Source organism: Eleginops maclovinus, chromosome 23, assembly GCF_036324505.1.
Source record: "Eleginops maclovinus isolate JMC-PN-2008 ecotype Puerto Natales chromosome 23, JC_Emac_rtc_rv5, whole genome shotgun sequence".
NCBI lineage: Eukaryota > Metazoa > Chordata > Actinopteri > Perciformes > Eleginopidae > Eleginops > Eleginops maclovinus.
Genome location: NC_086371.1, coordinates 13,870,576 through 13,884,491, shown reverse-complemented (window position 1 = coordinate 13,884,491; position 13,916 = coordinate 13,870,576). Strand labels below are relative to the sequence as shown.

Below are 13,916 nucleotides of genomic sequence, written 5' to 3'. Positions count from 1 at the left end.
AAGCTTCGACTGTCAGTTTAACTCTTCATTTGTTTTCTTATTACTACACATGGTATATTTTCTCACACCCTGTAGACCTTTGACAAATATTACACAGCATGTCATTATATACGTTCCTTAATAAGTAATTGTTTACAGTATATTGACTAGAGTCTTGTATGTAATACTTTAACTGAATGTCCTTGAACATATGCCATGTCAATGGTAAAAGCTGTCCATGGTACTGTAAATCTTAAGGAGGTTTTGTGTTGAAGTGAGCAGTCTCCCTGTTTAGTTCCATTCCCCGAACTAGTTTTGTGTACTGCTTCCACATTATTAAAAACATATATTTTTTAAAGTAACATCATCTACGGTTTAACTTGAATCCTGCCCGCAATGCATTTTCTGCAGTGAGAAACTACATCGCATGGTGTCAGTGTAATGGGAAAGGAAAGCATTGCATATCGTCAGCGCATTGTGGTTCCACCTCTTGATATCCTCAGTTCTATATTTACACGGTCATTTATGTGCTTACTGCTGCTTTAGGAAATATTTCCTGTGCTACGATGTCAGTCGGTGTAACCAGAGGATCAATGCTTCAATAAACGGAGGAGTTTACATCGGTCATTGTAACGCAGTTATTGTCCTTCTGATGGATTACTGATTATTTCGGGTGTAACCATGGAACAAAGAAGATGTGCGATGAGGAGGGCGCGAGGATGTTTGTTCGACTGCGTGGTTTCTGTGCTTTTGTGGAGCGTGGCCTCAGCGCAAATAAGATATTCAATCTCAGAGGAAGTTAACGAAGGAACTGTTGTTGGAAATATCGCAAAGGATCTTGGATTAGATAAAAGCACACTGAAAGACAGGAAGTATCGGATTGTTTCCAGTAATGCGGATCGGCTTTTCCATGTGAATCAAAACGATGGTGTTCTATATGTGAGCCAGAAGATTGACAGAGAGGAGGTGTGTGCGCAGAGCAGTACGTGTTTAATTAATCTAAAAACTGTACTAGAAAATCCACTGGAAGTGCATTACGTTGGGGTGGAAGTGCTGGATATAAATGACAATTCTCCTAGTTTCCCACAAAATGAGAAAGTGTTGGACATTTTTGAGTCGGTGTTGCCCGGAACACGATTTCAGTTAAAACCTTCACGGGATCCAGACAGTGGCCATTTCTCCGTGCAGCAATATAAACTCAGTCCCAACGAACATTTCCGTTTGGAGGTTAAAGATAAAGGAGAAGATGGTAAAATACCAATATTGGTTGTTCAAAAATCTTTAGATAGAGAAACTGCAGGAAGTAAATCATTAGTACTGACTGCACTGGACGGGGGTAAACCTCCGAAATCTGGCACCATGACTATTGTAGTAAATGTTCTAGATGTGAATGATAATGCACCTGTTTTCTCTCAAAATGGTTATTCTGTGATGCTCAAAGAAAATGCTCCTGTAGGAACAACAGTCATACACGTGAATGCAACTGATTTAGATGAAGGACTAAACGGAGAAGTAGTTTACTCATTTAGCAACAGTATGAATCAAAATATATTAAACGTATTTAATATCAATGCATTAACAGGCGAGATAACTGTAAAAGGATTAATAGATTATGAAGAAAAAGACAGATATGAAATTGAAATTGAGGCGTCAGATAAAGGTACTATTCCTTTTACAACTGACAAAAGTGTCATCATTAAGATAGTTGATGTCAATGATAATGCACCTGAGATTGAGGTTACATCGTTTTCAAGCTTAATCTTTGAAGATTCAAGACCTGGAACTACAGTAGCCCTTATCAGTGTAAATGATTTGGACTCTGGTCTCAATGGAAAAGTAATTTGCTCCATAGTTGAGGGTGTTCCTTTTGCTTTAACTCCATCCTTACAAGATAAAATGTTTTCATTGGTGACCAAAACAACCCTTGATAGAGAGATACAGTCACAATATGTCCTGACCATAACTGCAAAAGATGCTGGTCAACCTCCATTATCATCTGAGAAGACAATAAATGTAATGGTTTCAGATGTGAATGACAATAGTCCAGAATTTCCACTAAGTCCATATACTTTCTACATCACTGAAGCCAATAACCCAGGAACCTCTGTGTTTTCTGTTCAAGCTTTTGATCGTGATGAGAATGATAACGCACACATAACCTATCATATTCTCAGAAATGGCAGTGATGGAAATAAATTAACCTCCTTTTTAAATATCAACTCTGAAACTGGAGATATTTTGGCGCTGAAAAGCTTTGACTTTGAGACTCTGAAAACATTCCAGTTCCAAGTTGTCGCCACAGATTCTGGAACTCCGTCACTAAGCAGCAACGTCACAGTGCACGTGTTCATTTTGGATCAGAACGACAACGCTCCAGTCATCCTGTATCCGGTCAGCTCTAACGGTTCTGCTGAAGGTGTGGAGGAGATTCCCCGCAATGTGAACGCAGGACACTTGGTGACTAAAGTCAGAGCCTATGACGCTGATATAGGATATAACGGCTGGTTACTGTTCTCACTGCAGGAAGTCACTGACCACAGTCTCTTTGGTTTGGACCGCTATACAGGACGGATCAGAACACTTCGCTCATTCACAGAGACAGACGAGGCTGAGCATAAACTGATCATACTGGTGAAAGACAATGGCAACGTTTCCCTGTCAGCAACGGCTACTGTGGTTGTCAAACTTGTGGAGCCCAGAGAGGCTTTTGCTGCTGCTGATGTTAAAAGTGCAACAAAGGATGATGAGGATAATAATGTGACTTTTTACCTGATGATAACTCTGGGCTCAGTCTCAACACTTTTTCTCATCAGCATCATCGTGCTGATTGCAATGCAGTGCTCTAAATCCACAGACTATACTTCTAAATATCTCCAAGAGACTAATTATGATGGGACACTGTGTCACAGCATCCAGTACAGATCTGGAGACAAGCGGTACATGTTAGTTGGACCCAGAATGAGTATAGGATCTACTATAGTCCCGGGCAGCCATGCCAACACACTGGTGCTCCCTGACAGGAGGGGGACATCCACAGAGGTAAGACAAATCTAAACAATCATGTTTTTATTCTCTCCAAAAAATAACTAATCATATTTAATCATTGAGCTGAGCACAAATAACCTATTTTGGGTAAACATATATATTTATAATCAATCTGCCTAGCAAAACTTCCATATGCAAAACAATACCTGCATGTCTTTCCCATACGTCTACAAGGGGGTCTGAGATGTTTCATCATTCTTTTTTTAAAGAATTTTCCCCAACACTTCGAAATCCTCAAATATATTAAGAGGGCACAGTTAAATTGACGCAATTAAGACAATCAGTTCACACATCGGAAACAACATAATAAAATTGAGAGAAAGCTTCTTAGTAGCTCCTAAATTAGTAGTGAAAATGAATCAATAGTTATTGCTTTTGAAAATCATGTGTAGCAGTATATGATGTATGAAAGCTTCGACTGTCAGTTTAACTTTTCATTTGTTTTCTTATTACTACACATGGTATATTTTCTCACACCCTGGTATACCTTTGACAAATATTGCACAGCATGTCATTATATACTTTCCTTGTTTACCTTAATAAGCAATTGTTTATAGTATATTGACTAGAGTCTTGTATGTAATACTTTAACCGAATGTCCTTGGATATATGCTAAGTCAAAGCTGTCCTTGGTGCTGTAGATCTTAAGGAGGTTTTGTGTTGAAGTGAGCAGTCTCCCTGTTTAGTTACATTCCCTAAACTAGTTTTGTGTACTGCTTCCACATTATTAAAAACATTTTATTTATTTATTTTTAAATAACATAATCTACGGTTTAACTTGAATCCTGCCCGCAATGCATTTTCTGCAGTGAAAAACCAAATCGCATGGTGTCAGTGTAATGGGAAAAGAAAGCATTGCATATCGTCAGCGCATTGTGGTTCCACCTCTTGGTATCCTCAGTTCTATATTTACACGGTCATTTCTGTGCTTACTGCTGCTTTAGGGAATATTATTTGTGCTACCAAGTCTGTCGGTGTAACCAGAGGACCAATGCTTCAATAAACGGAGCACGGAGGAGTTTACATCGGTCATTGTAACGCAGTCATTGTCCTTGTGATGGATTACTGATTATTTCGGGTGTAACCATGGAACAAAGAAGATGTACGATGAGGAGGGCGCGAGGATGTTTGTTCGACTGCGTCCTTGCTGTGCTTTTGTGGAGCATGGCCTCAGCGCAAATAAGATATTCAATCTCAGAGGAAGTTAACGAAGGAACTGTTGTTGGAAATATCGCAAAGGATCTTGGATTAGATACAAGCACACTGAAAGACAGGAAGTATCGGATTGTTTCCAGTAATGTGGATCCGCTTTTCTACGTGAATCAGAACGATGGTGTCCTCTACGTAAACCGGAAAATTGACAGAGAGGAGGTGTGTGCGCAGAGCAGTACGTGTTTATTAAATCTAAAAACTGTACTAGAAAATCCACTGGAGGTGCATTACGTTGGAGTGGAGGTGATGGATATAAATGACCATTCCCCAAGTTTCCCTGAGAGAGAGAAAACGTTCGAGATTTTTGAATCTGTATTACCTGGAGTACGTATTCCGCTACAACACGCACGAGATCCAGACGGTGGTCCCTTTTCTGTTCAGCAGTATAAACTCAGCCCCACTGACCACTTTCTTTTAGAGGTTAAAGACAAAGGTGAATATGGTAAAATACCAATTTTAATAGTGAAGAAATCTTTGGATAGAGAGGCGGCAGAAAGTCACTCATTAATACTGACGGCACTGGATGGAGGAAAACCTCCGAAATCAGGCGAAATGAACATCTTAGTAAAGGTTTTAGATATAAATGATAACACTCCAGTTTTTTCTAAAGACATTTATTCTGTCATGCTATATGAAAATGCTCCAGTAGGCACAACAATCATACACGTAAACGCAACTGATTTGGATGAAGGTCCAAACGGAGAAGTACTTTACTCATTCAGCAGTATAGTGAATCAAAGATTATTACAGCTTTTTGATATAAATCCATCAACAGGGGAGATAATTGTGAAAGGGTTAATAAACTTTGAGGAGAAAGACAGATATGAGATTGAAATTCAAGCATCAGATAAAGGTATGGCTCCTTTAGAGACACAAAAAAGTGTCCTCATTAAGATAGTAGACGTAAATGATAATGCACCTGAGATCGAAGTTACCTCATATTCAAACTCCATCCCTGAAGATTCAAGACCTGGAACTACAGTAGCCCTTATCAGTGTAAATGATTTGGACTCTGGTTTCAATGGAAAAGTGATTTGCTCCATAGATGAGTCCGCTCCTTTTGCTTTAATGCCATCTTTACAAGAAAAAATGTATGCATTGGTGACCAAAACACCTCTGGATAGAGAGAAACAGTCACAATATGTGTTGACGATAACTGCAAAAGATGCTGGTCAACCTCCATTATCATCTGAGAAGACCATAAATGTAGTGGTTTCAGATGTGAATGACAATAGTCCAGTTTTTTCACTGAGTCCATATACTTTCTACATCACTGAAGCCAATAACCCAGGTACCTCTGTGTTTTCTGTTAAAGCTTTTGATCGTGATGAGAACGATAATGCACAAATAACCTATCATATTCTCAGAGATGGCAGTGAAGGAAATAAATTGACCTCCTTTTTAAATATCAACTCTGAAACTGGAGATATTTTGGCGCTGAAAAGCTTTGACTTTGAGACTCTGAAAACGTTCCAGTTCCAAGTTGTCGCCACAGATTCTGGAACTCCGTCACTAAGCAGCAACGTCACAGTGCACGTGTTCATTCTGGATCAGAACGATAACGCTCCAGTCATCCTGTATCCGGTCAGCTCTAACGGTTCTGCTGAAGGTGTGGAGGAGATTCCCCGCAATGTGAACGCAGGACACTTGGTGACTAAAGTCAGAGCCTATGACGCTGATATAGGATATAATGGCTGGTTACTGTTCTCACTGCAGGAAGTCACTGACCACAGTCTCTTTGGTTTGGACCGCTATACAGGACAGATCAGAACACTTCGCTCATTCACAGAGACAGACGAGGCTGAGCATAAACTGATCATACTGGTGAAAGACAATGGCAACGTTTCCCTGTCAGCAACAGCTACTGTGGTTGTCAAACTTGTGGAGCCCAAAGAGGCTTTTGCTGCTGCTGATGTTAAAAGTGCAACAAAAGATGAGGAGGATAATAATGTGACTTTTTACCTGATGATAACTCTGGGCTCAGTCTCAACACTTTTTCTCATCAGTATCATCGTACTGATTGCAATGCAGTGCTCTAAATCCACAGACTATACTTCTAAATATCTCCAAGAGACTAACTATGATGGGACACTGTGTCACAGTATCCAGTACAGATCTGGAGACAAGCGGTACATGTTAGTTGGGCCCAGAATGAGTATAGGATCTACTATAGTCCCAGGCAGCCATGCCAATACACTAGTGCTTCCTGACAGGAGGGGGACATCCACAGAGGTAAGATAAATACATATTTCATCTCCCTGTCCTTTGATGAAGCAATGTCAGCGTAATGAAAATGTAGTTATTTATATTTAAACATTTTTTATTCAGATTACATTGGATCATGTTTTACATATCCACTTAAAAGTTTTGTTTAGGATATGTGATCTGCTAATGAGGCAGCATCTGCGTCTTATCTGGCGGAAATCATTGTTTTTTTCATACTTTATCCGTGTTCGAGAATAGGTGGTGATGTACTGTATGAGTCAATGCAGTTTTACACAACAAATAGGTTAATGTATTCTTACGCCTCTAAGTGGAGGAGGAAGTGTCTCTGTCCGTTGTGCTTAACAATGTTGGTACTGTTTATTGGCATGGTTGCCCTTTGCAATTATTACCTTGTGTTTTTTTTGGGACATTAAGCTAACCTACGTGTACTTGAATAAGGATACACATTTATTTGTTTTATTATCGTAATCAATCACGTCGTCAGTAGCCTACCTTTTTCAACTCTATCAACACATTTCTTACTTAATGCCGACCTTGACATTCTGCATTGTCTTGGGAAATTATATGGACAGAGCTTGTGACCCTTTTTTTATTTTGTTTTGGCTTTTGCATAATGTTGACTTTGTAGCCTGTCTTATTGTACCCTATACCAACCTTCTTTTATTAAAACAATACATTTCTCGGTAATTAAGAAATAGGAACAAGCAAATTAAATCGGTCTGTTGCAAGACAACATAAACTTGGTCATCATCAATACATAGCCAACAAGTAATCTATAGCATGTCGTATGCTTAACAATAAACGAAAGTAAAAAAACAATTCGGCTGACCAAAGTGTTTGCCGAACTGAATAGCATAGAGAGCAATGTCGTTAGTGCTGGAACCTGAATTTGTTTATTTGTTTGATGTTTATAGAGTTGGCCGCTTCCTTCTCTCTTTTACAATCGATTAACTTTCATATGGTTAAAAACAAAGCACCATTGACCATAGTATTTATATATGCTAGACATTTCTGCAGTGAGAAAAAGGGTCGCATGGTGTCAGTGAAAAGTAAAATGTCAGCAGTAGGCTACACGAGCTTGTCGTCATTGCAGTTTGGTTCCTCCTCCTGAAAACATTTTACTTCGATACTGGCCGGACCGTTTCTATGCTCATGCCTTCATAAATAATCGGTTTAGAACAATTTCTGGAAATGAATTAATAGGTCAATATACTTGTAAGAAAGAGTTGAACTTAGTCTTCACAGCAAAGCCGTTTAGCCTGTAATGGATTACTGATGATTTCGGGTGTAACCATGGAACAAAGAAGATGCGATATGTGGAGGGCGCGAGGATGTTTGCTCGGCTGTGTGGTTGCTGTGCTTTTGTGGAGCGTGGCTTCAGCGCAGATAAAATATTCTATCTCGGAGGAAGTTAACGAAGGAACTGCGGTTGGAAATATAGCTAAAGATCTGGGATTAGATAAAAGCACACTGAAAGACAGGAAGTATCGGATTGTATCCAGTAATGCGGACCCACTTTTCCATGTGAATCAAAACGATGGTTTCCTGTATGTGAGTCGGAAGATTGACAGAGAGGAGGTGTGCGCGCAGAGCAGTACGTGTTTAATACATCTGAAAACCGTGCTGGAAAACCCTCTGGAGGTGCACTATGTTAGTGTGGATGTGCTGGATATCAATGACCATGTTCCCAGTTTTCCAGAGGAAGAGAAATGGTTGGAAATTTATGAATCTGTTTTGCCTGGAGCAAGATATCAGCTAAAAGCCTCAAGGGACCCTGACAGTGGTCATTTCTCCGTGCAACAATATAAACTCAGCCAAAACGATCATTTCCGTTTGGAGGTTAAGGATAAAGGAGAAGATGGTAAAATACCAATATTAGTTTTACAAAAATCTTTAGATAGGGAGGCAGCAGGGATAAACACATTAGTGTTGACGGCACTGGATGGAGGGAAACCTCCTAACTCTGGTAATATGAATATTGTAGTAAAAGTTATGGATGTTAATGATAACACACCCATTTTCTCTAAAGATTTTTATTCTGTTACGCTCTCTGAAAATGCCCCAGTAGGTACCACCATTTTACAGGTGAATGCATCAGATTTAGATGAAGGTCAGAATGGAGAGGTGTATTACTCATTTGGTAACAGTGTAAATAATAAACTATTTAAGCTTTTTGATATTAATCCATCAACAGGTGAGATAACTGTCAAAGGTCTGATAGACTATGAGCAAAGGGACAAGTACGAAATTGAAATCCAGGCATCGGATAAAGGACTTGCTCCATTAACTACCGAAAAAAGTGTTGTAATCCAGATAGTTGATATCAATGATAATGCACCTGAGATTGAGGTTACCTCATTTTCAAACATCATCCCTGAAGATTCAAGACCTGGAACTACAGTAGCCCTTATCAGTGTAAATGATTTGGACTCTGGTCTCAATGGAAAAGTTATTTGCTCTATAGGTGATGATGTTCCTTTTGTTTTAACTCCATCCTTACAAGAAAAAATGTTTTCATTGGTGACCAAAACAACCCTTGATAGAGAGAAACAGTCACAATATGTCCTGACCATAACTGCAAAAGATGCTGGTCAACCTCCATTATCATCTGAGAAGACAATAAATGTAGTGGTTTCAGATGTGAATGACAACAGTCCGGAGTTTTCACTGAGTCCATATACTTTCTATATCACTGAAGCCAATAACCCAGGTACCTCTGTGTTTTCTGTAAACGCTTTTGATCGTGATGAGAACGATAATGCTCTTATAACCTATCATATTGTCAGAGGTGGCAGTGAAGGAAATACATTGACATCATTTCTCAACATCAACTCTGAAACTGGAGATATTTTGGCTCTAAAAAGCTTTGACTTTGAGACTCTGAAAACATTCCAGTTCCAAGTTGTCGCCACAGATTCTGGAACTCCGTCACTAAGCAGCAACGTCACAGTGCACGTGTTCATTCTGGATCAGAACGACAACGCTCCAGTCATCCTGTATCCGGTCAGCTCTAACGGTTCTGCTGAAGGTGTGGAGGAGATTCCCCGCAATGTGAACGCAGGACACTTGGTGACTAAAGTCAGAGCCTATGATGCTGATATAGGATATAACGGCTGGTTACTGTTCTCACTGCAGGAAGTCACTGACCACAGTCTCTTTGGTTTGGACCGCTATACAGGACAGATCAGAACACTTCGCTCATTGACAGAGACAGACGAGGCTGAGCATAAACTGATCATACTGGTGAAAGACAATGGCAACGTTTCCCTGTCAGCAACAGCTACTGTGGTTGTCAAACTTGTGGAGCCCAGAGAGGCTTTTGCTGCTGCTGATGTTAAAAGTGCAACAAAAGATGATGAGGATAATAATGTGACTTTTTACCTGATGATAACTCTGGGCTCAGTCTCAACACTTTTTCTCATCAGCATCATCGTGCTGATTGCAATGCAGTGCTCTAAATCCACAGACTATACTTCTAAATATCTCCAAGAGACTAACTATGATGGGACACTGTGTCACAGCATCCAGTACAGATCTGGAGACAAGCGGTACATGTTAGTTGGACCCAGAATGAGTATAGGATCTACTATAGTCCCGGGCAGCCATGCCAACACACTGGTGCTCCCTGAGAGGAGGGGGACATCCACAGAGGTAAGTCAAATAAGTACTAACCATATTCCAATTCCCTAACCTTTCATGTAGTACTGTCAGGGCCATTTTAATACTTATATTTAATTAAGTTGACATCAAATTACATTGGATCATGTTTAACACGCACATTTAAACGTTTGTGTTTAGAGGAATATTATCTGTTCTTGAGGCATCATCTTCGTCCTCTCTGACTTAAAAGATTGTTTTTTAATTGTTTATCCTTGTTGTTGGACAGTTCGTGATGTACAGTTTATATTCATAGCGATCAGGCAATCTATTCAAACCCGTTTTAGGGCATAAGCAGGCATCTCTGTCCATGGTACTGAACCTTTTTGAACTATACGCAGCCACAGCTTTTGGCACAGAAGTTCTCAGTTGTTTAGATTCATCGAAATAATTGATTGTAACTCTGTCTATTGCTTGATACAATAACGGTAAACACTAGTATTTCTTCACATTATATGGACTATTTTGGCTAATATTGTTCTATAAACTTTGATCATACTATATTGTTCTGTCAATCAGTGTTGCAATAACGCTCTGGATCGCATGGTGGCAAATAGTGTGTCAGAGCTTTTGGTCATGTCTTTAATCCAATCATGTCTTTCGCCATAATGTGTGAAGGTCCTGAACACAAAACTAGCTCTATTCATTACGCAAGACAGTCTTGTCGATGGAACACAGTATGCAAAGGAATACGGCTGATTATTGTTTCCTGACCACACAGTTATAGATACCGGATTATTTATTCTTATTTTTTACTTGTACATTATGGATGAAAGCAGACAGCAGCCGTGGATAGCGCGATGGAGATGCTTTGTCTACATGGGGGCTTTGTTAATGTTTTGGAGCAAAACCTCAGCTCAGATAAGTTATTCTATCTCTGAAGAAGTGAAAAAAGGAAGTGTTGTTGGAAACATTGCCAAAGACTTAGGAATTGATAAGGATACGTTGAAAGCTAGAGAGTATCATATTGTTGGCAGTTCAACGGAACCCCTTTTTTGTTTCAATATGGACAACGATATCCTGTACGTCAGTCGGAAAGTGGACAGGGAAGAGATGTGTGAACAAAGCAACGCGTGTGTAATCAACCTTAAAACCGTGCTAGAAAGTCATCTGGAAATCCATTATGCAGCTATAGAGGTGCTGGGTGTAAACAAACACTCCCTGGTATTTCCAGAGAAACACAAGCGCCTGGAGATATTTGAATCTACATTACCCAGAGCACGGTTCCAGCTACAGCCTGCACGCGACCCAGACGCTGGTCAGTTTACTTTACTGTTCAGCAGTAGAAACTCAGCCAAAACAACCACTTTTGTTTGGAAGTTAAGGAGAGGGGAGAAGATCGTAAAATGCCCTTTCTGTTTCTGCAGAAGCAGTTAGACAGAGAGGCTATGAGAGAGCACAAGCTTCTGCTCACAGCTATTGATGGTGGGAGGCCAGCAAGGTCTGGAACAATATAAATAGTAATTCAGGTGCTTGACGTTAATGACAATTCTCCAGTTTTTACGAAAGATGTATAAATATGCTATATTAAATGAAAACACAGCCCTCGGAATGTTAGTTATTCAGGTCAATGCAACAGATTTGGACGAGGGTGCAAACAGTGAAATAGTTTACGCATTTGGTAAAGAAGTGGATGTACATTTGCAAAAACTATTCAATATAGACCCAAAGACGGGCGAAATAACAGTGACCGGAGTAATTGATTTTGAACTAAATGAAAGCTATGAAATTGATATACAAGCTTCAGATAAGAGCAATATTCCTATGTCTACATACAAAACTGTGATAATAAAGGCAATAGACTGTAACGACAATCCGCCAGAGATAGAAATTACATCATTTTCCAAATCAGTTCCCGAAGATTCCAGAATCGGAACAATAGTAGCTTTGATCAGCGTCAATGATTTAGATGCAGGTCCTAATGGAAAGGTTTCCTGCTATATACGTAATGATATTCCTTTCGCTATTACTCCATCTTTGCAAGAGAATATGTACACAATAGTCACCAAATCAAACCTAGACAGAGAAGTTAAGTCTTATTATGAACTTACAATAGTGGCAAAGGACACAGGCGAGCCACCGCCTTTATCGGAAAAAAAACAATAAGTGTTGTTGTGTCAGATGTGAACGATAACCGACCACAGTTTTCACTGAGCCCGTATACGTTCTATGTTACTGAAAAGAATGACCTAGTAGCACCTGTATTTTCGGTAAGGGCATCTAACCTTGATGATAGTGATAATCCACATATTTCCTATTACCCAGGGATAGCAGTGTAAATACTTTTGGTCTGTTTTTAAATATCAACTCTGAAACTGGAGATATTTCAGCGCTAAAAAGCTTTGACTTTGAGACTCTGAAAACATTCCAGTTCCAAGTTGTCGCCACAGATTCTGGAATTCCGTCACTAAGCAGCAACGTCACAGTGCACGTGTTCATTCTGGATCAGAATGACAACGCTCCAGTCATCCTGTATCCGATCAGCTCTAACGGTTCTGCTGAAGGTGTGGAGGAGATTCCCCGCAATGTGAACGCAGGACACTTTGTGACTAAAGTCAGAGCCTATGACGCTGATATAGGATATAACGGCTGGTTACTGTTCTCACTGCAGGAAGTCACTGACCACAGTCTCTTTGGTTTGGACCGCTATACAGGACGGATCAGAACACTTCGCTCATTCACAGAGACAGACGAGGCTGAGCATAAACTGATCATACTGGTGAAAGACAATGGCAATGTTTCCCTGTCAGCAACAGCTACTGTGGTTGTCAAACTTGTGGAGCCCAGAGAGGCTTTTGCTGCTGCTGATGTTAAAAGTGCAACAAAAGATGATGAGGATAATAATGTGACTTTTTACCTGATGATAACTCTGGGCTCAGTCTCAACCCTTTTTCTTATCAGCATCATCGTGCTGATTGCAATGCAGTGCTCTAAATCCACAGAATACACTTCTAAATATCTCCAAGAGACTAACAATGATGGGGCACTGTGTCACAGCATCCAGTACAGATCTGGAGATAAGCGGTACATGTTAGTTGGACCCAGAATGAGTATAGGATCTACTACAGTCCTAGGCAGCCATGCCAACATGTTAGTGCTTCCTGACAGGAGGGAGACATCCACAGAGGTGAGATAAATACATAGTAGCGATATTACAATTCTATGTGAAAACAAAAAAGAAAAATACTTTCCTTTAATGTAGAATAGAAATATAAATATGCCTCCCATAATTGGATTTAACATCCTGGAATATTACATTACATTTAATTTGGCTGGTGCTTTTATCCAAAGTGACTTGCAATAAGTGCAAAAACTATTGAGATCAAACTCCGATCAACAAGGAGTGTGCAGATATATGAACTTTAAGCAAGTCGTACTATTGTAAGTGCTGGTGAATTAGTTACATGGACTAAGCTAACTCTTTAAAGTGCTTCTTTTTTTTTCAGGAATGTAAATGCCAAGATGCAATTGAAACATATGCGTTTTTAGTTTGTGACGGAATATATGCAGAGTTACTGCTGTCCTGATGTCAATGGGGAGCTCATTCCACCATTTTTGAGCCAGGATAACAAACAGGCGTGTTTTGGAGGGGTAGCTGGGTCCCACTGGCAGAGATGGATTAGAAAGCCGATTGGCTGAAACCAAGCAAAGTGCACATGCTGGAGTGTATGGTTTAACCAAGGCCTGGATGTAGGAAGGGGCTGATCCCTTCACAGCTGGGTAGGCCAGTACCAGTGTCTTGAAACGGACTGGCGCCACAGGCAGCCAGTGACGGGAGCGAATGTGAGGTGTATAGT

The 13,916-nt window shown here is 40.0% G+C and overlaps 2 protein-coding genes and 1 pseudogene across 5 annotated transcripts in view; all 3 read left to right on the top strand.

The window, feature by feature from the left end:
* LOC134859312 (protocadherin alpha-C2-like) overlaps positions 1-13,916 on the top strand; it is a 184,521-nt gene that overhangs the window by 55,883 nt on the left and 114,722 nt on the right. Inside the window, exon 1 of one of the 4 annotated variants that reach the window (XM_063875739.1) lies at positions 4,111-6,468. The exons of 2 other annotated variants lie outside the window; for them this stretch is intronic. In XM_063875739.1, coding sequence (XP_063731809.1) covers positions 4,111-6,468 — 2,358 coding nt within the window. Of the gene's footprint in view, positions 1-4,110; positions 6,469-7,755; positions 10,114-13,916 lie in introns of those variants that run through there. One more of the 4 variants, XM_063875737.1, reaches the window with a different exon arrangement.
* LOC134860015 (protocadherin alpha-3-like) lies at positions 661-3,033 on the top strand. Its single transcript, XM_063876840.1, has one exon. The coding sequence runs from the start codon at positions 661-663 to the stop codon at positions 3,031-3,033; it is 2,373 nt and encodes a 790-aa protein (XP_063732910.1).
* Positions 10,939-13,255, top strand: LOC134860095 (protocadherin alpha-3-like; annotated as a pseudogene).

Excerpts from the sequence above, each read along its gene's own strand:
- LOC134860015 (XM_063876840.1), top strand. The coding sequence starts at position 661 with ATGGAACAAAGAAGATGTGCGATGAGGAGGGCGCGAGGATGTTTGTTC.